At 43.8% G+C, this 25,166-nt stretch overlaps 1 protein-coding gene across 1 annotated transcript in view; it reads left to right on the plus strand.

The window, feature by feature from the left end:
• The window catches only part of Lrp4 (LDL receptor related protein 4), a 169,422-nt gene that overhangs the window by 7,583 nt on the left and 136,673 nt on the right, over positions 1 to 25,166 (plus strand). The window contains exons 3-11 of the mRNA XM_080271383.1: positions 12,196 to 12,300; positions 14,440 to 14,583; positions 16,892 to 16,987; positions 17,238 to 17,379; positions 18,471 to 18,594; positions 19,624 to 19,781; positions 20,862 to 20,967; positions 21,096 to 21,306; positions 22,035 to 22,152. Coding sequence (XP_080127509.1) covers positions 12,196 to 12,300; positions 14,440 to 14,583; positions 16,892 to 16,987; positions 17,238 to 17,379; positions 18,471 to 18,594; positions 19,624 to 19,781; positions 20,862 to 20,967; positions 21,096 to 21,306; positions 22,035 to 22,152 — 1,204 coding nt within the window. The remainder of the gene's footprint in view (positions 1 to 12,195; positions 12,301 to 14,439; positions 14,584 to 16,891; positions 16,988 to 17,237; positions 17,380 to 18,470; positions 18,595 to 19,623; positions 19,782 to 20,861; positions 20,968 to 21,095; positions 21,307 to 22,034; positions 22,153 to 25,166) is intronic.

Genomic DNA, 25,166 nt, shown 5'->3' on the forward strand with positions numbered 1-25,166 from the left:
ATTATTCCCAGGGTTAACACCACCTGTCCTTGTTTGACGTATGGTGGGGATCCTGGGAAATGTGCGGCCTTGTCCCTTTGTCACCCACTAAAGATATTCGGATACTAGGCGTTTCACTCCCGTTGATTTTATTGGCTATAGCGACGTCTCAAACGAAGAGCGCTGATGTTCCCGCGTCTGTGTACTACTTTTGGCATTACTGTCTGAGTCTTTGTACTACTTTTGTAATTATTGCCTGCGTTTGTGTACTGCTTTTGTGACTACTGTACTTCTTATGAGATGCGCGTTTATATAATATTATCACTGTGTGTGTGTGTGTGTGTGTGTGTGTGTGTGTGTGTGTGTGTGTGTGTGTGTGTGTGTGTGTGTAAGTAGTCCCACGCAAAAAAACACATTGACGTCAGGGTCCATGTAGATTCATTGTGTGTGTGTGTGTGTGTGTGTGTGTGTGTGTGTGATTGGTCTGACAAAGAATACGTCAGAGCCAATGTAGGTTCGTGTGTGTGTGTGTGTGTGTGTGATTGGTCTGACAAAGAATACGTCAGAGTCCATGTAGGTTCGTGTGTGTGTGTGTGTGTGTGTGTGTGTGTGTGTGTGTGTGATTGGTCTGACAAAGAATACGTCAGAGTCCATGTAGGTTCGTGTGTGTGTGTGTGTGTGTGTGTGTGTGTGTGTGTGTGTGTGTGTGTGTGTGTGTGTGTGTGTGTGTGTGTAAGTAGTCCCACTCAAAAAACACATTGACGTCAGAATCCATATAGATTCATTTGTGTGTGTGTGTGTGTGTGTGTGTGTGTGTGTGTGTGTGTGTGTGTGTGTGTGTGTAAGCAGTCCCACTCAAAGAAACGCATTGACGTCAGGGTCCATGTAGATTCGTGTGTGTGTGTGTGTGTGTGTGTGTGTGTGTGTGTGTGTGTGTGTGTGTGTGTGTGTGTGCTTTGTATTTGTCACTTTAATGGACTGTTGACACTAATTTGGTCGTGGTCTCCATAACAGTTGACTGACTATTATTATTTTTTTTATTTTATTATACATCTGTCTGTATGTATGTATAAATGCAATGATATACACAAATAATCTTAATGCACAATTTAAGCTCTGGAGAATGTATAAAGAAGGAAACAGAATTCAGGCTTCATATTTACTATTTTCCTTGAGCTCCCCTTTTTCATGTCTGTTTTCCTAGGCTGATAATCTTGTTGGTTAAGGATGCTCCCTAACACCTTTTCCTAAGCGATTTATTTTGTTTTTTACACGGTACTGTTCTGTGTTATTTAAATCCATCCAATGTCGCCATACTCAGCATAAATAACGTACAAAATATATTGTCCAGTCATATCCAAAAATTAGTCACTAAGGAAGAGGTGTTAGGGAGCTTCCTTACCCGACAATAAAACGAGCCATATTCCCATAGGAGCCATCGTAGTGCATTTTCCATGGCGATTTATTTTGTATATTACACCTTTAGCTTTCTCTTGTTTTATTTATATCGTTTTAGTTCTAAATTATCTGTATAATTAACAGGCAAGATTGTGTTGTGGTGTAATGGGAAGAGAAATCGCTGAGAAACAGGTTTTACAAGATCTCCATTTCACTTGTAATATGGAGACGCACCGTATTTTGTGCCTTCATTCATTGGTGCTTCTGTCACACGATTTTCCTTGTCTGATTTTCCTGTTATAATTTTTTTCCTTGTCTTTTTTCTTTTCGTATCTTTTAGTAGGTAAGGAGTTCCCTAGGAGTGTAGGTGATAATGAAGGTTTTATCGTACCCCTTCAGTCCGACAGCTTCCTCCCAAGATGAGTAAAACAGTTTGGAGATGGCAAGAGTAAGATGTGAAATGCGTTATCTGTGTTAGAGGGTTTGTGGACTATATCGGAAGTGACGTGGGAAGCTTCCTAACACCTCTTTCTCAGCGATATATTTATATGTGTTAACCAGCCTAGACTGAAGATTAACCTACCTAGGGATTGACCAGCCTAGACTGAATATTAACTAAGACAAAGCTTCATTTAAATCCATTCATTAAGCTCGTAAATCCACTCATCAGTAACGTGAATATATATATATATATATATATAAAGGATGGGCCAAAAGTTACCTTACCATAATATTATTTTATCAAATTATTTTTCAGCTAAATAAAGTGTACACCAATTATATTTCAACAAAATGAAGTGTACATCAAGTAAACTAAAAATCAAGGTAAATCACATGTTCAAAATGGCCTCCTCCTTAAGTGGCCCCTCAGACACAGAGTGGCAAATTCTTCATCTCATCTCATGATCATTGTTCAAGTTGTCAGATTCTGCTGTTATTCTTTCTTTCAGTTCTTTAAGACTTCTAGGATTTGTCTTGTTAGCTTTCTCTTTGATCATCCCCCTAACTGCGAAATCACATGGCATTAGGCCAGGCTACCTTGGAGGCCACTCAACAGTACCACTTCTTCTAGCCCATGTATCGAAAGTATTACCGAGAAATTCTTGAACATTCCTACCATAGTGAGGAGATGCACCATCTTTGCATCCAGATTTATTTGGAAGCTGAACCATAGTTATGTTTGAGTTGTAATATAACTGTCTTAATCAAATAATATTCTGGTAATGTATCTTTTGGCCCACTGTGTATACAGTATATATATATATATATATATATATATATATATATATATTGCCAGACGCCTCAATCCCGTTTGGGGTGGCCACAAACAAATCGCCTCCAAGTCGCCCTGTCCCCCGCCATTTCACTACTCTGCTCCCAACTCACACCCCCCTCTCTCATATACCTCTCCACCCCATCCCTCCATCTCATCCTCGGCCTCCCCCTCCCTCTTCCCCCTCCACCTCACTCACATACACTCTCTTCGTCAGTCTATCACCCTCCATCCTCTCCACATGGCCAAACCACCTCAGTGTGTTCCTCATAACGCTTCCTATCACATCCACATCCACACCACAACGCTCCTTTATATCCTCATTCGTCAGCCTGTCTCTCCACGTGACTCCACAGGCTCCTCTTAAATAACTCATTTCCACTGCTCTCACTCTTGACTTGTGTCCTTCCAACAATGTCCAAGCTTCACTTCCGTACGTTAGAGTTGGTATCACAATACTGTCATGTAGTAACTTTTTCACTTCCATGCTCACTTCCCTGTTTCTTATCACTGCTTTCAAGGAACCAGCAACCTTTCTTCCCTGCTGTACCCTTTCAAGCACTTCACCCTCCAAACCTCCATCCTTACTCATCACACTACCCAAATACTTAAACGTACTCACATTTGCCAATTCCTCACCATCCAACCTCGCTGTACATTCACTAACTTCATCTCTCTCAAAGACCATCACTTTACTCTTCCCTACATTCACCTTTAGATTCCGTTTCTTACACACTCTCCCAAACTCATCCACCAAGCCTTGCAGCTCCCCTTCGTCTTCACTCAACAACACAGTATCATCTGCAAACAACAGTGCAGGGAGTTTCCAAACACTATCCTCTCTCACCAGGGCCACTCCAACATCCACTACCCTACCTTGTACCTCTTTTATTACCTCATCCATGTACAGATTGAACAACCATGGAGACATGACACATCCCTGTTTCAAACCAACTTTCAAAGAGAAAAATTCACTTAGTTCACCATCCACACGCACTGCAGCCTTCGCACCATCGTTCATACTTTTCACAGCATTCAACAACTTCCCATCTATTCCATATATTCTTAACACTTTCCACAATCCTTGTCTATATATATATATATATATATATATATATATATATATATATATATATATATATATATATATATATATATACGGTATATATCTCATCATCATCATCCGGACCTCCTTTCCCAACCCAGGGTAGGGTGAGGAGTAGCAACGTCCAGGACCACGCATCCATTATTCACTCATCGTTCAAACCCACGGAATCCTGGCTCCATCAGATAGGCTAAAAAATTTGCATCACGTTCTGTAGCCTCACATATATCTATCTGAGAGTCAATCCGAACGCTGTCACGTTAAGAAGGGGTGCCAAGTTCCTGGTTATGCACTTCTCCGCACAAAATTCATCCAGCCAGCTCGATCTCTTGTCAGTCTCTTAGCCTCACCAACTTCGATACCTGTCTTCCTCACACACTCATCCACCATGTCCTTCCACCATCTTCTTGTCCTACCTCCCCTCCTCCAGATTCGCTCAGATATACCATTATCATCACTGTTGTCATCCATTCTGTCCACATGACCAAACCATCTCAGTACACTCTCTTCGATTCTGATGTCCACAGACTTCCTCACTCCGCATCTTTCACAAATCACATTATTCTGTCTCCTATCCACTCTCTGTGCTCCACATACATTCCTCAGCAGTCCCATTTCCATTGCTCTTATTCTTGACTTTTCATTTTCATGCTACACCATAGTCTCACATCCGTATGTTAAATTTGTCATTAACACTCCTTCATGTAATCCTCGCGCAGCTGCAACACTCAAGTCTGTTTCTTATCAAGGCCTTCATAGCACCAGCTACTTTCCTTCCTTGTGCCACTCTACTTCCCACTTCTTTTGCACATTTTCCTCTCTTTTCTGTCAATGTACCCAAGTATTTGAATCCTCTCACCAATTCCAGTCTCTCTCCATTCACTTTAACTTCACACTGGGAGTCACCTTCTCCCACAGGAACCATCACTGTACTCTTTTCAACATTTACTGTAAGCATTATATTATTACCGTGAATAATTACGGTACCGCGTCGTTGAGGTGCCAATCTTGAGCCCGTATTCCCGTCGGTTAAGGACGCTCCCTAACGCCTTTTCCTAAGCAACATATGTTATCCCATTACACCTTACTGTCCATCTCCATATTACACGAATCATTCTAATGTCGCCATACTTTGCATATATAACGTGCAAAAGTGTATTAACCAACCGTATCCAAAAACAAATTGCTAAGGAAGAGGTGCTAGGGAACTGATGAGAATACTGGCCTTCTTGACCTGTATTGTGTTTGTGGTGGGGTGTGTGCGTGGTTTAAAGTGATCCTGGCCATGTGAAGGTCAGGCTTCTATATTAAAGCTTGGTCCGTTCCCTGGCTTAGCGTACAGCCTTCCCTAACCTGGCATGACCTGATCTGACCCGAGCTAACCTAACCCGACCTAAGCTCACCTCGCCTCACCTCACCTGACCCGAGCTAACCTAACCCGACCTAAGCTCACCTCGCCTCACCTCACCTGACCCGACCTAACCTAATCCAACCTGACCCGACCTGACCTAACTTAACCTAACCTAACCAAACCTTACCTAGCCTAATCTGGCCTAACATAATCTCACCTAACCTGACCCTACAGTAGCCTTGCCAAACAGTAACTACCCCATCTAATCTAACAAGGAAAATTGAACTTGGTTTTCACTGCTCGTCCAACACCCACCTCCACGTTAAAAAAAAAAAAAAAAAAATCCGTTCATACCATTACACCAGGCTTGAACAACACTGCCCTTTTTAGGTATTGACAGCTCGAAATTAGTGTCAAAGTGGTGATATGCGAAGGTGTGTGGCACCATCTGTTGCTATGTAAGAAGGATACATAAAAATATAGATAATTATAGACAGCTGAGCAAATATGATACAGCAACGTTGGCTATGTAGCGTAATGTAATCTATCACTAGAGCGTCTCTCTCTCTCTCTCTCTCTCTCTCATATTTGTTGCCTTTATTTACAAGTAGGAAGACTCGCACCATTGTGATAATTCTGCGTTGTCTGCTGTCTCAATTCTCGTCCCTGATACAACCTCTCCTGTCATCACCGAACAGTACCATGTGCGGGGATTATGGTACACACACACACACACACACACACACACACACACACACACACACACACACACACACACACACACACACACACACACACACAGAATTATAGTCTAAATGTTGTCGTGAACTTTCAAGAGAGGCCTTAAAGTGGGGTTAATGATTGTTAGTTGTAGTGTTCATCCTGTCACACTTGTTTTATCTTTGTCCCTTTACTTTCTTTGCCTCTGTGCTACATGGCTGTCTTTGCCTCTGTGCTACATGGCTGTCTTTGCCGTAGCCTAGTTCTTTTGCCTTAACTTGGCCCAGATTTTCTTCCAGCTTATTTCTTATTGCTCAGTGACAAGAAAATACTACATATTTGCATCCTTTCCATACCACTTCTTCATGACTTGTATTATATTCTACTGTTAATCTGTTGTTATAGGATTGAAGATACAGAGATGGCGGTAACTAGCAGGATATTCTAGTGTTATTCTTTAGTTATACCTCAGCTTATTTCACGTAGCTCAGGGGCAGAAAAAGGCAAAGCTCCCTCTCTGCATTCATCCTATACTACTTCTTCGTTTCCTTGTGTTCATCTATAACTGCTCGGAATTCAAGGTGGGGAGATGGCAAGTTTAGGTCAGCTTAAAGTAAAATGAGTATAGCCTAGTCATATCAGCCATCCAATCTGACTATGCTTGGCCATCATCTGAGCCGTAAGGTGTTATGGATCTTCACGTCAGTTATGGAAGCTCCCAAACACCTTTTCCTAGGCGATTTGTTTTGCTTATTACGCCCTATTGTCCTATTCTGTGTTTTATAAAATCTTCTAACATCGCCATACTCTGCATAAGTAACATAAACCAGCTATATCCAAAAAATAAATCGCTAAGGAAGAGGTGCTAGGGAGCCTCATTACCCAACGAAAATGAAAGATTTTCACAAAACTCTACGGTGTTAACACGCAAGGTTTCAAGTACAGTCAAAGAGCAAGTCCTGAGTGTTTGTGTTTATCGATCCTGCTTGCCCAATGATGATGATGATGATGATGATGATGATGATGATGATGATGATGATGATGATGACGATGATGATGATGATGACGATGATGATGATGATGATGATGATGATGACGATGATGATGGTGATGATGATGATGGTGATGATGATGATGATGATGATGATGGTTGTTGTTGTTGTTGTATCATCATCACTAATCACGTTTAAGATATTACTATTTTGGAACCATCAATTAAAAGATTTCAGGTGTCGGAACGATTTTTCAGCCAACTAAAATCGTCTGAAATAATCTGCCACACCATCGTACTGAAGTGGTTGATAAAGGAGGGTGTAATGGAGAATGGAGGGGCAGGAGGGGAGTTGAGGGGAGAGGGATGAAAGGGAGGAGGAGGAGGTGGATTATGAGAGAGAAAGGTGGGGGGGGGGCAGTGGGGAGAATGAGGGAGAGGATGGTACCGTAGTAAGAGTGTGTGTGGTGAGGGGTAGGAGGAGGGGATAGAGAGAGAGAGAGAGAGAGAGAGAGAGAGAGAGAGAGGTTTAGTGGGAATTGGAATGGGTCTGGGATAGGCCTCTCCCTGCCTCTCACAGCCTCCCCCAGCCTCCTCCTACGTCTCCCAGTCTCCCCAGGCCTCTCCCAGCGTCTCTCAGCTTCCCCCTGCCTCTCCCATCCCACTCCTGCCTCTCCCATCCCTTTCCTGCCTCTCCCGTCTCACTCCTGCCTCTCCCATCCCACTCCTGCCTCTCCCATCCCACTCCTGCCTCTCCCATCCCTTTCCTGCCTCTCCCGTCTCACTCCTGCCTCTCCCATCCCACTCCTGCCTCTCCCATCCCACTCCTGCCTCTCCCATCCCTTTCCTGCCTCTCCCGTCTCACTCCTGCCTCTCCCATCCCACTCCTGCCTCTCCCATCCCACTCCTGCCTCTCCCATCCCACTCCTGCCTCTCCCGTCCCACTCCTGCCTCTCCCATCCCTTTCCTGCCTCTCCCATCTCACTCCTGCCTCTCCCATCCCACTCCTGCCTCTCCCATCCCACTCCTGCCTTTACCATCTCATTCCTGCCTCTCCCATCCCTTTCCTGCCTCTTCAATCTCACCCCTGCATCTTCCATCCCACTCCTGCCCCTTCCATCCCAACCCTTCCCACCCTGCCTATCCCATCCCTCCTCCTCCTCCCCCATCCCACCTCGCCCTCTCCCCTGCCTTCCCCATTCCACCTCTGCCTCCCCACTGCCTCCTCATCCCAGCCTCTGCCTCTCCCTTCCCACTCCTGCTTCTTCTATTCCACCCCTGCTTATCCCATCCCACCCCTGCCTCTCCCATCCCACCCCTGCCTCTCCCATCGCACCCCACTCTCTCTCCTGCCTCTCCCATCCCACCCCACCCTCTCCCCTGCCTCTCCCATCCCACCCCACCCTCTCCCCTGCCTCTCCCATCCCACCCCATCCTCTCCCCTCTCCCATCCCACCCCACCCTCTCCCCTGCCTCTCCTATCCCTCCCCACCCTCTCCCATGCCTCCCCACCCTCTCCCCTGCCTCTCCCATCCCACCCCACCCTCTCCCCTGCCTCTCCCATCCCACCCCATCCTCTCCCCTGCCTCTCCCATCCCACCCCATCCTCTCCCCTCTCCCATCCCACCCCACCCTCTCCCCTGCCTCTCCCATCCCACCCCACCCTCTCCCCTGCCTCTCCCATCCCACCCCATCCTCTCCCCTCTCCCATCCCACCCCACCCTCTCCCCTGCCTCTCCCATCCCACCCCACCCTCTCCCCTGCCTCTCCCATCCCACCCCACCCTCTCCCCTGTCTCTCCCATCCCACCCCACCCTCTCCCCTGCCTCTCCCATTCCACCCCACTCTCTTCCCTGCCTCTCCCATTCCACCCCACCCTCTCCCATTCCACTCCACCCTCTCCCCTGCCTCTCCCATTCCACCCCACCCTCTCCCACCCTCTCCCCTGCCTGTGCCATCCCACCCCACCCTCTCCCCTGCCTCTCCCATCCTACCCCACCCTCTCCCCTGCCTGTGCCATCCCACCCCACCCTCTCCCCTGCCTCTCCCATCCCACCCCACCCTCTCCCCTGCCTCTCCCATCCCACCCCACCCTCTCCCCTGCCTCTCCCATCCTACCCCACCCTCTCCCCTGCCTCTCCCATTCCACCCCACCCTCCTCCCTGCCTCTCCCATCCTACCGCACCCTCTCCCCTGCCTCTCCCATCCCATCCCTGCCTCTACCCTGCCTTCCTCCCCCCCTCTTCTCCCCCCCCCCTTCCCGGTCCGCCTTACCTCGCTGTTTGATCAATAAACTGTGAAGGTATAGCACAGCAGGTAAGCTCCCCCCCCTTTCTCTCTCTCTCTCTCTCTGATTCTGGGCATTGGCGTAATGGCCCGCGCCCTGTGCCCCAGCTATCCTCTTACGTAGCGCACAGTTGCACATGTCACCACTTCGGCGCTGATACCCACCACCCATATTGAATACATGCTGAGGCTGTCTCATTCAAGACTGTTACAGTGGTATTGACAGTGTTGTTGTTGTTCTCCCAGGTTCATTTGAAGTGTGAACCCAGTAGACTGCAGGCTGAAGTTTTCCCCCCTCCTGCAGTCTGCCATCATCCCTTTTGGCGTTTTGATTTATATTTAATTCAGTCTGTTCCCTGCCCCCGCCTGGGATTGAACCCACGCCGTTTTACACAGCAGACCACCTTTGTACCACTCGGCCACATCCCCCATTAGACTATAATATGTCTAGTGTGTGCAGATTATGTAGCCAGGATTCTTGGGGGTGAATGGTGTGTGAATGAGGTCTGTTTCACTGGGCGGTGCTGGAGGGGAACGCCTGCATGTGGTGGCACTGATATAACTGGTCAGCTCAACGGCCTGGTCATACAAACATCCCCCAGCTACATCCCTATATGCCAGAAGGTGGATGGTGGACTGTCGCAGAACTTCAGCTTGCAGTCCACCACGTTCACGTTACATATCAACCTAGGGCCACAACAACAACAACAACAGCAACTACAACAACAACAGCAACTACAACAACAGCAGCAACTACAACAACAGCAGCAACTACAACAACAACAGCAACTACAACAACAGCAGCAACTACAACAGCAACAATTACAACAACAACAGCAACTACAACAACAACAGCAACTACAACAACAGCAGCAACTACAACAACAGCAGCAACTACAACAACAGCAGCAACTACAACAACAGCAGCAACTACAACAACAGCAGCAACTACAACAACAACAACAGCTACAACAACAGCAGCAACTACAACAACAACAACTACAACAACAGCAGCAACTACAACAACAACAGCAACTACAACAACAGCAGCAACTACAACAACAACAGCAACTACAACAACAGCAGCAACTACAACAACAACAGCAACTACAACAGCAACAATTACAACAACAACAGCAACTACAACAACAGCAGCAACTACAACAACAACAGCAACTACAACAACAGCAGCAACTACAACAACAACAGCAACTACAACAGCAACAATTACAACAACAACATTTCACCAACAATTTTGTCGATAGTTCTCGCAATTTGTACTTTTTTTTTCCTCACGAGTATTTTCCTGGTACTACAAAGTTATGTATATCATCGTGTCCTAATTAAGACCGGTATCAGTAAGCTTTTTTATTGTTATGCGTCGTGGCCTATTCATCTCTTCAGTATCATGCTGGTGTATTTTTATAGTCTCCCTTCATCTCATTCATTTCTATGCACAGCCACACAGCTCCGTCTCCCCTGTTTTTGAGAGGGTGGACAGTAACGGAAATAGAAGGCAGCCTCCACTTTAACTGTGCGCTGGTCTGGCACAGTTTAAAATTTGGACGTGTGATAGGGCCGTAGCCTGCCCATCTCAGAACACTGCTTGATTCGTGTGCAGTTGCCATCATTTCAGCAAGCAGTGTCACGTCATGCATGCTTTTATTTCTCACAAAAGAAAACCGGAATAAGTGCGTTTTCTGTAGTGTTCCGTGTGCCACTAAGCTAAATTTCCAACAAGTAAAGGTGCAGGCAGACACCATGAGGCGCTTAGTGGCGGTGCTCAATCGCCTTATTATAGGCCCTGCACTGTTCAGCTTGTTTGGTCAGTCGTCTTGTACTGACCTCAAGCAGGGCACTTAAAGCATGGTTTCGTGAAAATAAATGTTTTCATTTTGACTTTTAGCGGGAAAAACTCCTTCGAGCAGGCGCGGAGAGGCAAGATAGTTCCTGAGGTATCTTGATTTCACTTTTGATCTCGACAGTCATTTTGTAAACAGCCTTCACACCGTCCCATCTCAGTGTCTAATCATGTCTTGTGTTAATTTTTTTACTGACTTGTGTCTTCCAGGCAACATAGCAAGACCACTCAGCCAAGTAAAAGTTCGTATCATTCCCCAACATCTTTCAAGTATCATACATATTTTTAACAGGTATTTTACAGGTACCAGTCTTACCATTATCATGTTAGTCCTGCAGTCATTGACGGACCTTTCTGTCATTGTCTGATTTAATGGGACACTGGAGAGGGACGCCCTCACGTGGTGGCATCTGTGCACCTGGACGGAGGACCTGCCTGACTACACAAACGTCCTTCAACTCCCCCTCCCCCTCCACACACACGTCTCGAAGGGAGGATGGTGGTCTCTATCGTTATCGTCCTGCAGTTCACCGGGTTCATGTCCAGATAAGCCTGGGGCTGCAATTATTACTACTACTACAGTACTGTTTTCACTGGTTTGTAACAGATCTACGTACGGTACGACTGGAATTCTTTTTATCACCCTTTTGTACTTCCGGGAACATTATTTTGCCGGTCCTGCTCTGACGTACGGTAGGGATTGAATAAATTTTTCGTTTCACATTTATGTGTCGAATTTTCCCTCAGCTGAGAACTATTTTTACGGTCCTTTCTTTTTATTTCCAAAACTTTTATATTTTATTTAATCCAAGTGTGTTTTCTGTTTTCACAGTATGGAACTATGATACATACATACATACATACGTACATACATACATAGATACATACATACATACATACATACATACATACATACGTACATACATACATAGATACATACATACATACATACGTACATACATACATACATACATACATACATACATATGCAGTACACACACACACACACACACACACACACACACACACACACACACACACACACACACACACACACACACACGCATTCTTTCCATTCAAAAACTTGTAGCTCATATATATACAAATTCATTTCACAGGTATACATTTCAGACAGTCGTCTATATGTTCGTGTAGGGAAGTAACGCACCTGTCTTTTTTTTTTTTCCCTGTGTTTACGTGTACTCCTCACTAAAGCAGGATTGTGTTACAGGAGGACAGGAGGGCGAGGCGAATGGTGAACTGGTGGGGGAGGGCGAGGGGACGTGGGGAGCCAAGAAGGAGGTGAAGAGGATACAGCCACCTACTCATGACCAGGGTGAGTTGGGGGAGTGGGGAAGAAAAATAGGGGAGGGTAGGAGGGGGGGAGAGAAATTGAGGAAAAAGAAGGATAGATGGGGAGGAGGGAGAAATTAGAGAAGTGGGAAGTAATGAGTTAATGGGGAGTTGGGGAAATGGGAAAACAAATTGGAGTGGGGGAAGAGAAGGTGGGTGAATTGTGAGTGAGAGGAGTATGGTGCGAGGAGTAAGAGGGGTGTTGGGGAAATAGAAAGACCAGGAGTAGTGGAGAGGTTTAAGGAGGAGAAATAGAATGGGGAAGTGTAGGGAAGAGTGGTAAGGGGAGAAGATTTTGAGGAGAGTGGAGTGGGGAATGAGGGAAAAGATGGGGAGAGAACTTGGGATAGTATGGAGGTAAGAAGATAACAGTTCCCTCCCCACGACCAAGGTGAATGGGAGGGAGGAGGAAAGATGAAGGGGAAGAGTGAGGGGAGAAGGGAAAGAGAATGGGAAGGATAAGAGAGAAATGAAGTAAGGAGTGTTTGAGGGGGAGGAGAGAATAGGAGTAGAGAAGAGTGTCGGGAGGAGAAACAGTGAAAAAGAGAGTGAGTGAGAGGAGATACAGAATGAACAGGAGAGAGAGAGAGAGAGAGAGAGAGAGAGAGAGAGAGACGGGAAGGAAAGGGGAAAAAGAAAAAGGATTGAAAAGGGAACTGAAAGTTAAATAATGAGAGAGAGAGAGAGAGAGAGAGAGAGAGAGAGAGAGAGAGAGAGATGGATAATCGATAACCTTGTTTATCGAGGTTCTGAATAGGCAGCACATGGCTATACAGGTAGACATAGATAGATGAATTGATAGATATATAGATGGGATATAGGTATGGGTAGATAATGACAGACATAAATATAGAATAGTAAAAATAAGTAAAAACATAGGTGGATGTATGTAGAGATTGATCGAAAGGTAAACATTGTATCTATCTATCTATTTGTCTATGTATCAGTCTGTCTAATCATATTCCTCGTTTGCTGGTGTGTACGAGTGAACGTTAAAATGTTCCATATTAATTCATTCCATTTTTCATATTCTTTCATTTTTCAGGAAGTACCCAAATGGAACTTACGCAGCCTGTTTCCTTTTCCTAGTTTTCGTGTGGGCGCGAATATGGAATGTTCAGTTATTGGGATTGCTTTGCTCAAGTTTTTATTTTATTTAATCTGTTATCAGGAAGTATCGTTGCTGGAACTCCCACCCCCCTCTCCCCCGTGTGCATTTCTCTCATTTTATTCATTTTGTGACATTTCTTTCATTTTTTTTTTTTTTTTTCCAGGAAGCGACACAGTTTACATACAGGCTGTAGATTAACCAGATAGGAATATTTTGTGATGTTGTGGTAGGAAGTGTTATTAAAAGGGGTCAGACTCTATATAAATCCCATCCATTGTGTTTTTTAGGGAATGCATATGACAAGCACCCAGCCACTTATTCTCGTCGGTTAAAGGACTATTCCTGACACCCTTCCTAAGCGATTTATTTTTCATATTTCACCTTTCCGCCCTGTTTTGTGTTACGTTCACGATTGTAATATCGCCATACTCTGCATACATGACGTACAAGACGATATTAACCAGCCTTATACAATAATAAATCCGTAAGGAAGAGGTGTTAGGAAGAATACAAGCCCCAGTGTATCCCTAATTACGATGACGTTCTGTTTACCTCCACCAAGGAGGTTATGTTTCTGCCGGCATTGGTTTGTTGTTTGTTTGTCCGTTAGCAGGATTACTCAGAAAGTTATGAACGGATTTTCCTGAGATTTTTTGAAGGGGTAGGGTATGGCCCAAGGAACAATCCATTAGATTTTGGTGGTGATCTGGATCATCATCCGGATCCAGCAATTTTTTAAAGGGTTCCTTATCATTGCCGGATAGTGGCACTTTCAACATTTTTGCTTCTAACTCGATAAATAATGCCTACAATGCCTGGTTTTCAGCCTTGGTGGAGGCGAGGTTTGCATTCTCGGATTGCCCTTGTTTCATTATATTTTGTAACCGCCAAGCATTTTTATTCAGCTTAGGAAGAACGCTTTAAAGGTGTTTTAATGAAGATCTATCTCATCCCTCCTTTTTGGATTATCACTAAGCAAACAAAATCTAATAACATCTCCAATTTTTCCAGAGTGTGTGTGTGACGAAGGTGTGGTGTCGTGCAGCGACGGGGCAGGGGGGTGCATGTGTGTGGGGACGGAGGTGCGATGTGACGGAAGACAGGACTGCCCATTAGGGGAGGACGAACAGGACTGCCACAGGGACCAGTGTGACGGTGAGTGATGATGATGATGGTGGTGGTTGCTTAGGACTTTTAAGGACCATTGACGGTGTGTAATTTTTTAATGGTGATGGTGAGGTTTGTGGCTTGATGATGATGATGGTGACAGTGAGTACTTCTTCATGGTGGTGATTGTCGGTTCATGATGCTTGTTTGTTGCTGGTGATGGTGAGGAATTGGGCGGTGATTCTGGTAAATAATGGTGTGTTAATGCTGTTTCACTGAGTTTTCTAAGTGAGAACAGCGAGAGAAAATGAAGAACACGGGAAATCAAACGCTCAGTACTATGTATGCTTGTGAAGTTGTGATGGCAGCTTTGTGATGCTGTTGAGAATAATTGGAATGATTGTCTACATAGTGATTGTATTGAATGAGAGCATGATGTATTTGATGATGATGATGATGATGACGAGAGAGAGATTGTTGGGTTGATGATGGTGATGGTTGTTGATGTGATGATGAAGGTGACGGAAGGTAAGATTGTCCATGTGGGTAGGACGCTCAGAAGTCTCTTCATTCTGACGGTGGACCCTCTCACTTCTCCCTCTTGGTAGTAAGGCATAGTTAGTAAGTGGTGATGGTGATATTATGGGATGGGAAACTAGGGGGGAAAGTCCTAAGATTTTTTCTGATAAGGCCGGACTGTGTCATTTAAAATCTCCGTTATTGATCTGTTCTGATATTCAATTTAATTTGTTAGTGATCAGAGTGCTGTATTATGTTTTATTTCATTTTATTTAACATAAGTGCAAGTACCTGAATATAGTGCAAACTGTAGAATCTCAGATTTAACTTCGCACTATCAGACATCAGTGTACAGTAGGAACTGAAAATTTTTGACTAGGCTAAGCTGTGGTCACACTTGAAGACTTGTTACAATTATACACACATCATCAAATCCTGTGTTGTCCCATGAGGAGCATAGGAGCCAGGGGCAAGGCAAGTTGGTCCTGACACTTGAGATGTGTGACCAGACTCACTCAGCCCTGAGTGGCATTACGTGAGCAATAAACCCCAACCATTCCTTGGATGTAAACCTACTCAGGCTCAAGCCAGTTGGAGCACCATAACTACCCACTAAACCAGCAGGCGACATAGTTTCCTTATGATGGTTTCCTGGTGTACAGAACACCATCTGGCTTGTCACTCAGTGTAGAGTCACCTATAGACAGAAGGAAGAGGAAAGAAAAACAGAAGAGGAAGGAAGGAAAGAAAGAAAAAAGAAAGGAAAGGGAGTTACCCGAGAGGAGCACTACATCAAGTGAGTGGATGGTGAGTTCCCCCCACCAACCACAAAAGACTTGTTGAAATACAAATTAGGGGGCAGGTAATGGTGATAAATGAAGAGATATTTAGGTAATAATAATGACAGGTGTGGGTATAATAAATTGCTCTTTGAAGTGATATAACAAGTTCCATTAATTTTCAGTGTACAATTTGATATCACATAATAACATGACTGTACATAATTATAATGTAATAATGGGGAAGATTAAGCCTTCTTGAGTTTACTAACTGTAGATATTAACAAAAATGGCTTTATTTCTTCATTTTTTTACAGTCCATGAACATGCTAATGAAGGCACATGACAGGTTAACAGTTACATAGGTAAATAATTACAGTATACTTTAACAGTAATATAGTAGAATCTAAGCAATATACAGTCGACCCTCTGTCTTTGCAGGGGTTAGGGGCCTGAGACCCCCGCGAAGATCGAAAATCCGTGTAAAATTGGTGCCCCCCTAAAAACACCCCTAGCCCCCCATTTCCTTCTTTAATGAAAGAAAACCCCTGTGTACATGTCAATAAACACCATAATTATAATTAAAGTATGAGAAAAATAGTTTAATTGCGTAGGTGGATGGCCGCTCACACAGCTCGTCACAGCTACACTGTCACTCTCCACCACCGTTACCATGGTAACCATTGCAGTCGTCACACCACTCCAGAAAACAAACAAAACATGTTTCGTAAATACTTCCTCCACCACTTCCAGTGTACAGTGTTGTTCTTGTACTGTGCTTTATACAATAATATACAATACTGTGCTGTATGCAGCATGTGGCGTGCGATTTGAATGTGTTTCCATTTTTCTCTGGACTTCAAAAAAGGTGATTTGGTTTCCCTGGTGACAAACCGCGAACTATCGAAACCGCAAACAGAGGAACCGCGAGGACAGAGGGTCGACTGTAATGCCATAATTAAAACAGTCAAGCTTTATTCAATCTCCGTTGTCATCAAGCCCCTCATACCTATCCAAAACACACTGTACTTCCTAATTCTAGCTTTTTTGTCCACCAGGCTACCAGTGCACGAAGACCGGCAAGTGTGTGCCCAATGATGCAGTTTGTGATGGATACGACGACTGTGGCGACAAAAGTGATGAACGATTTTGTAGTGAGTCTATCATTTTTACTTCTTTGGCTTTGTTTTAACTCCTTTGGCTTTGTTTTAACTCCTTTGTACAGTTCCCCCCCCCTTTTTTTTTAAATTCTGGTACCTTCATTATGTTCCACATCAGTAGAGTTGGTAAACTGTCTCCATGTCATATATCAGCACATAAGCCTATCTTTAGGTTATCCAGCAGCAACAACATCAGCTCACACATCTATGCCCTCCTCAAAAAGTTAACCTCTTACCTCCCCAGGCCTCCCCCCCATTAAACACAACTGCACGGCTCCAGACCAGTTCAACTGCACCAACGGCGACTACTGCGTCTCTGTACTCTGGCTCTGTGATGGTGACTTTGACTGTAGGGACAAGTCTGATGAGGTCAACTGTACAAACAGGTTAGTTTGAGCACAGGTGAGTTGGGTAAAGGGTTTGGAGTTTTCAGGTGACTACAAGTAGCCGAGGTTACAGCTGGTTACAGGTAGGTGAGGTTCCACCCAACTGGGATTAGAGGTTACAGCCAGCTGCAAATAGCTGAGGTTACAGCTGGCAATGGAAAGCTGAGGTTACATCCATATACAGAAAGCTGAGATTTGAGGACAAGTTATAGTTATGTATCAAATACAGAAACAGCAGCCATATTTTGTGAAGTTGTTTGTGCAAGCCTCTCCTGTGCTAAATGTTTAATGTACATAAGTAACTTATTAAAATCTTTATACTGTACACTACTGGCAATAAATAATCTTTATTATGAATTAAAATAACATCTTTGTGGTGATTCTGCTTAAAGATATTTGCATTGAAATATAGACAATAGATAGGTCTATGCTTTGGGATGTATTATCTTACTTGTGGTATTTAGTTCACATGAAGATATAAATTTTATGCTGTAGTACCCAGTTTGTAATGCAGTACAGTACATATTTATAACATACCTAGTACTGTACGTAGAATTTATTATTATCATTAACAATGATATTATTATTATTATTTCTTTGATATTTATTTTCCTGTGCCATGTCAGCCACCCTGAATTTAACCCCTGCCTCCCGAAAGCAATCCCTGTCCTTGTTTCATGTGACCCTGACAGTGTCCCTGCCATCCCAAAGCACATGTATGTTGTTCCTTATCCCTGCCATCCCTAAAATAATGCATCTTCAACCATACCCTGCCCCTGGTGCAACCTGTGGAACACCATATCACAATGACCACTGCATCTGCAGCAACTGGCTCTGTGTTCCTTTAACTATGCTTTCCTATAATTTTTTCATGTTTACTTATTAATTCATAGTTGTGCCTCTCAACAAACTCAGCATTGTAATAATCTTTCTTTGGTTGATTTTGCTGCTGTGGACTTGACCCCCCCGTAACACTGCTCACCCAAACTTTATGCAACTCTCCCAATACTGCTGCTGCCCGAAATTCTGTGTAAGTAGTTAACCTCTGCCCTCAAACTCTAAGTAACTAACCACGCACCCCCTACCCCCAGTGCAACCTGTGGAGCATCAGAACACCAGTGCGGGGATGGCCACTGCATCTACAGCAACTGGCTCTGTGATGGCGAGCCAGATTGTGCCGATGAGAGCGATGAGAAGCTCTGTAGTAAGTTCGGAGTCTTCCCTATGTTTTGCCTTGCCTCCTTGTGTATCTTGTCTTGCTTCCCCTGTCTCTACTGTACTTGCTAACTGCCTTGTCTTACTCATCATTTTGTTGCAGGTCCTATCTCATGTATTGTGCCTCATTGGTATTATTCCACTGGTCCTGGTACACCTGTCCTACTTCTTCCCTTATCCTGCCTCATCTATCCTACCTCACTTCTCCTGCCTGACTCACTTGTTCTGCCTCATTGTCAGCAGTTCAGCTGTTCCTCCTCCATCAATCAATCTATCCATCATCCAGTCCTACTTCGCCCCATGAGGAGCATAGGAGCCCGGGGCTAGGCAAGATTGCCCTGACATTTAAGATGAGAAAACCATCCATAAAAGATGCAGTGCTCATCAGATTATATTGTTCATCAGGGAGTGATTGTTGTGCTGTATTAGAGAGTTACGTTCTTGTCAGGATGATCATGTGTTTGGTGGCAGTCCGGCACCTTTTCCTTACCAGCTGATTCCATATCATTATTGTGTGTCTTTTTGTTAAATTATGTCAGTAGTAAAGACATTCAAATAGGGTACAGGAAGGCATCGAATTGTAAGTGACATGTTAATACTGTATTTATGCAAACCATGTCTATTTAAAAGAATTTTACAGGTGATTATTAAGATGTTCCCTGCATTTTCCATCATTAAGAAACAGATGCGCAAAAGCCCCCTGAACCAATGAGAATCAGGCACAGAGAAGTTTTGTTGTGACAGATCTTTTCAGAAGATACAGTGCTGTGTCAGATAATGTACTGCATTGTGGTGGAGGATAGTCTGTCTGAGAAAATGTATTGAATATTGTCATATCAGATGTTTTATCTGAAGCTGTTTTGTGGAAAAAAAGAAAGCTTAACATCAGAGCTGTGCTAATTGGACTGTATTATGAAGTGCTGTACTTCCAGTTTATGATTTTCTTCTCACTTGTCAGGAAGAGATACAGTATACCATACTAACTGGCAAAGGTGACTAAACCATATTAATTGCATCACTTTTTCAGAGTCTGTGTCAGAGGAGGTGTGTCTACCGGGTACAATATCATGCACCACTGGGGGTCGCTGTGTGAAGGAGCTGTACCAATGTGATGGAGAGAATGATTGTGGGGACTGGTCAGACGAGGAGTACTGTCATAAGGATACATGCTTCAGGGATGACTTCAGGTGGGTAAGGCTCGGGCTGGGTGTGTTTCTATGTAAGTACAGTAGGTAGGTGAGTGGATAAGGAGGTCAGGGGAGACTATGTTCTGTCCACTTTAACTAGGTGTAAATTTGTCACCCCACCATAGTAATAGGCTCAAACAGTAGTTCAACATTAGAATATGGCCATAGTCATGAGAAAATACTGTGGAAAGGTTACAAGACCTTTAGTATTGTCTGATTCTCCCATTGAGCTGTGGGAAATAGGCTACAAAAGGACAGAAATCTCTGCCAAGCTCAGGTGATTGGAGTATAATTAGAAAGGGATGATTTCAGTTAGGTAGGGCATGGGGTGGATGAAAAGGGTGGTAGGTAGGTAGCTAGATAGGTGTGTGATGGGTGAAAATATCTGATAGTTTAGATAGGGATAACTACAGGTAAATAGGATGTGGGGTAGATGGGTAGAAAGATATGTACTGTAGGTAGGTGGGTGGTTAGGTAAGTGAGAGGTTAATAGATAGATAAGGATGACTCTAGGTGGATGCATCATGAGACTGAATTGTGTTGTGAATGATTGTGTAGTCCACCACACTTGACATGGTGTTGAGAGTTCTCCCACTTTTGTACTTTTCCTTGTTTGGGATCCTTTCTCCCCCTTTCTGTTAGGTGGGAAAAAGGGCCAGGATGATGATGATGATGATGATGATGATGATGATGATGATGATGATGATGATTTGACCTACCTAATGTATCAAGGAGAAATATAATGATGATGATGGTTATGCATGTGCTTCCAGGTATGATGATGATAAAATGATGATGATGGTGATAATGCGTGTTACTTAAACAGAGCAATTGATCAATGGAATGCACTACCGAATGAAATAGTGTGTGCCAAAACAATTCACAAATTCAAGGATATGTACGATAAATGTGGTTTAAGACACGGGACAGTATGAGCTTGACTCATTCCTGTAAAGATACAATTAGGTAAGAACAATTAGGTAAGAACATGCTAGTATTAAATCTGGTGATGATGATGATGATGATGTGGAAGAGGAGGAGGAAACATGATATTGATGCTGGTGATACGTCTACCTACAGATGTGATACAGGGAAGTGCATCGAACGCCACTGGGTATGTGATGGTGGTCCAGACTGTCCCGGGGGTGAGGATGAGGCCAACTGTACAGTACCCACCAGGGAATCGGTCAGTATAGCCATTGTACTCACTGAATCTCTCCTCACTTTTAGGGGGTAAATTTCTGATGATTGGCTGATGATTGATGTTCTGATGAGTAATAGCTAGTTATTAAACTGATTCATATTTTTTCCCAGGATTCTGAATGTCAGGCTGAGATGCATGCATGCCCAGGTCGGTGCATCTCCCTGGAGTGGCGGTGTGATGGCGTGGCAGACTGCAGTGATGGGTCTGATGAGATGGGCTGTGAGGTGACCTGTCCCCCTGACCACTACACTTGTGCCCAGTCCACTTGCATCCCCAGTAGCCAAGTGTGTGATGGCAACCATGACTGCCTCTTGGGCGATGGTAAGTGGTGCAGTTTAGTGTTTAAGTAAGGTAATGTTTTATTTTGGTTCATTCTTGCTACCTTCAAATAACTGTACGGTACTTGTCATGGGAAAGACATCTTGGTATGTGATGGCAACACGATACTCTTGTGGGTGGTCTTGCTTTGGGATTTTTTTTTTTTTTTTTTTTCTACCACCATGTGATTTGATTCATGTAAGGATGGAAGTATCATGGTAAAAGTATTACGGATGGTTGATCGGGGTCTGACTGTAATGAGGAGCATAGAGCTGGCTTGGGTCAGGTTAGATGCCACCCACACATATGCCCCATTTTCACTTGCACCTGATACGTACCTTTCTGTTCCACACCCTCCTCTGCTTCACATTTACCCATCTCTTCCCTATACCTACAACTGTCCAACATTTGCCTGTTGTACACCTGTGTCTTTCCCATATTTGCCTGCCCCATCTGACTCCTACTTATCTAAGCCTGATCGATCTGTGCCTCCTTTTTGCCCCTAGATAAGCTGAACTGCAAGGAGGGTGATTGTGGGGGTACCCAGTTCTCTCACATCTGCCAAAAGGTCACCCACATCTCTGTCTCACAGTTTTGTCTTACCCACATTTAACTCAGTCCCACCTATCTTTATCCCATGCCAGTGTATCCCATTCGTGCCTGATACACTATCCTTCACTTAACTACCTTATGCAAGTATTCCTATAATAACACTTTCTCCTTAACCACAGATGAGTTGAACTGTGAAGAAGGTGACTGTGGAGGTGTACAATGCTCTCATGCCTGTCACAAAGCCACCCAGACCTGCTTGTGTCCTGAAGGCTACACCCTGGGCAACGACAACTTAACGTGAGTACCCCATTATCAGATTTACTGTTGTTGCGAGAAGTATTAAGACTCCCACAGTACCTTTAACTTTGAGCAGGGGATGATGAAGAGCCTTGAGATGTGATTCTGTATTTTCTGATGCAGTAGCTGTACAGGTACATAATATTGTCACTAATGAAAATATAATAATGGTCATCACCCTGAATTTTAATAACTCAGAATATTAAGTGTACCAAAACAAATGGAGAACTGTTGCTCAGCTTCATTTTCATATAGCAGAGAAAGTCTTGATACTACTTTTATTGACTACTGTACAGTTTTCACTGGGCTGTGTCCTGGAACCACTGTGTATGCACACCTCAAGACACACACATTTCTACATAAACTTGTACACATTTTTCCATCTGTCTATCTATCTATCTATAGCCCGACGCCATAATCCTGCAAAGGGTGGCCGCAGACAAAACGCCTCCAAGTCGCTCTGTCACCCACCATTTGACTACCCTCCCCCCAATGCACTCCCCCCATCCTCATATACCTCTCAACTCCATCCCTCCACCTCATCCTCAGTCTTCCCCTCCCTCTCTCTCCCTCCACCTCACCTACATACACCCTCCTAGTCAGTCTTTCATTCTTTATTCTCTCCACATGTCCAAACCACCTCAGTGTATTTCTCCTAATCATGTCAACCACATCCACATCCACCCCACAACGTTCTTTCACTTCTTCATTCGTCAACCTGCCCCTCTGTGCCACTTCACATGCTCCTCTTAAGTAACTCATTTCCACTGCTCTCACTCGTGACTTGTTCCCCTCTTGCAAGGTCCATTCCTTGCTTCCATATGTCAGGGTAGAGATCACAGATGCAGTGACTTCTTAACTTCCATACTAACCTCCCTATTTCTCATCACTGCTTTCAGTGAACCAACAAGCTTCCTTCCCTGCTGTACTCTTTCACGCACATCATCCCCTAACGTTCCATCCTTACTCATCACACTACCCAAGTACTTGAATGCACTCACATTCTCCATATCCTCACCATCCGATCTCACCGTGCATTCTGTGACTTCATTCCTCTCAAACACCATAATTTTACTCTTGTTTACATTGACTTTTAGATTCTTCTTCCTACACACTGTCCCAAATTCATTTACCAAACCTTGCAACTCCCATTCATCTTCACTCAACAATACTGTATCATCAGCAAACAACAACACCGGAATCTTCCAAATCTCACCCTCATTCATTAGAGCCACCCCCACATCCACTGCCCTGCCTTGCACCTCTTTTACAACCATGTACATATTAAACAGCCATGGAGACATCACACAACCCTGTTTCAGTCCCACATTGAGATTAAAGAACTCACTCAGCTCACCATCCACTCGCACCATAGCCCTAGCTCCTTTGTACATACTTTTCACAGCACTCGACAATTTCCCCTCCACTCCATTTATTTTCAATACCTTCCACGTACCTTGTCTATCTATTGTCATAAGCTTTTTCCAAGTCCATGAAGGCAGCATACACTTTCTTCCCCTTCTCTAGATACTTCTCCACTGAACATCTTGGAACAAATATCTGATCTACACACCCTTTTCCGTTCCTAAAGCACCCTCTTTCTTCTCCAGCTAGCTCCTCTGTTATATGCCTAACCCTGTCAGTGAGTATTCTACCATATAATTTTCCAGTCACACTAAGAAGGGAAATACCCCTATGGTTACCACATACTTCTCTCTCCCCTTTTCTTTTGTATGAACAGTTATACCTGATTTCCAGTCCTCCAGAACCCTTCCCTCTTCCCAAGCCAATCTACATAACTTCCATATCCACTCAACTACAGTCTCACCCCCATACCTCAGCATTTCACCACACACTCCGTCAATTCCCGGGGCCTTTCCCATCTTGATCTTCGTCATTGCTTCCACTACTTCCGCCCTACTGATCTCTTCCTCCCTCCTCTCATCTCTCCTTCTCCCAGCCATTCCCCAACCACTTATACTCGCACTGCTCTTACTCTCTACATTCAACAAATCCTCAAAGTGCTCCTTCCATCTCATTTTTGCATACAGTACCTAAATTACATTACATGCACTTTTAAATAGTGATAATAATATACAGTGTACTGTACACTTCTTTATAGCTGCAAGTTATTACCAATATCACCTGTATAATTTTTGATGCACACACTGTCATATGGTGCAATATATGCATTCAGTATACTCTTACATACACTTTTTATTCACATTATAATTTTACATGTACAACTTCCGTATACTGATACACCTATACTGTATATTTTTATATACACTGATTATATAAGTATGCCTTTTTGCATATGTACTGTATATTCCCTGATGCAGGTAAATACTCCATTATTCCTATATTTTGACGTGGAGCCTAATTTCTGTGTGATATTCCAATTTTCGTGTCTCACATTTGTATGTACAAATATGAACTGCAGGTAAGTACTATATAATTTTTGAGTTTACAGATTTATTTGCATATTTGTGATGTTATTTCAATCTCTTCGTGGTGACTCTCCTCTATCTGATATTTTGAGAAGGAGTTTGGAAAAAGGAAGGGACAAAGGAAAGTTTGAAGTATAGGACGAGATTGGGAAATAGGGGGAGGAGGTGTTTGAGGGATACAGTGTGAAAAGTGGAAGGGAAAGGAAAGATTTGATTCATGGATAGAAGTTAAACTTTTATTTATGCTTAGTCTTTGTTGTAACTGTCCTTTAATAGGTGTTTTGAGGAGGCATATGGAAAAGGGAAGGGGGAAAAGAATGGTTTGGTTTGTGGAAAGAGGTTGACACTTGTATTTTCTCATTCTTTTCATCATGAGTACCCTCTTTATGAGATATTTTGATGATTAATGTGGAAAGGGGAAGGGTAGAGAAGGTTTAGTTCATGGAAAAGGTTGGGAATTGCAGGGAAGGGGGTGTTACTATGTCAGCACTACATATGTTTAGTGGAAAGGTAATCCCAGAATTGCGTATTCACGTATGTTTCTTGAAGGAACCTTGGTAATAT

The sequence above is a fragment of the Coenobita brevimanus genome, chromosome 45 (genome assembly GCF_032717465.1).
Source record: "Coenobita brevimanus isolate Jiangsu-jjx chromosome 45, ASM3271746v2, whole genome shotgun sequence".
Lineage (NCBI taxonomy): Eukaryota > Metazoa > Arthropoda > Malacostraca > Decapoda > Coenobitidae > Coenobita > Coenobita brevimanus.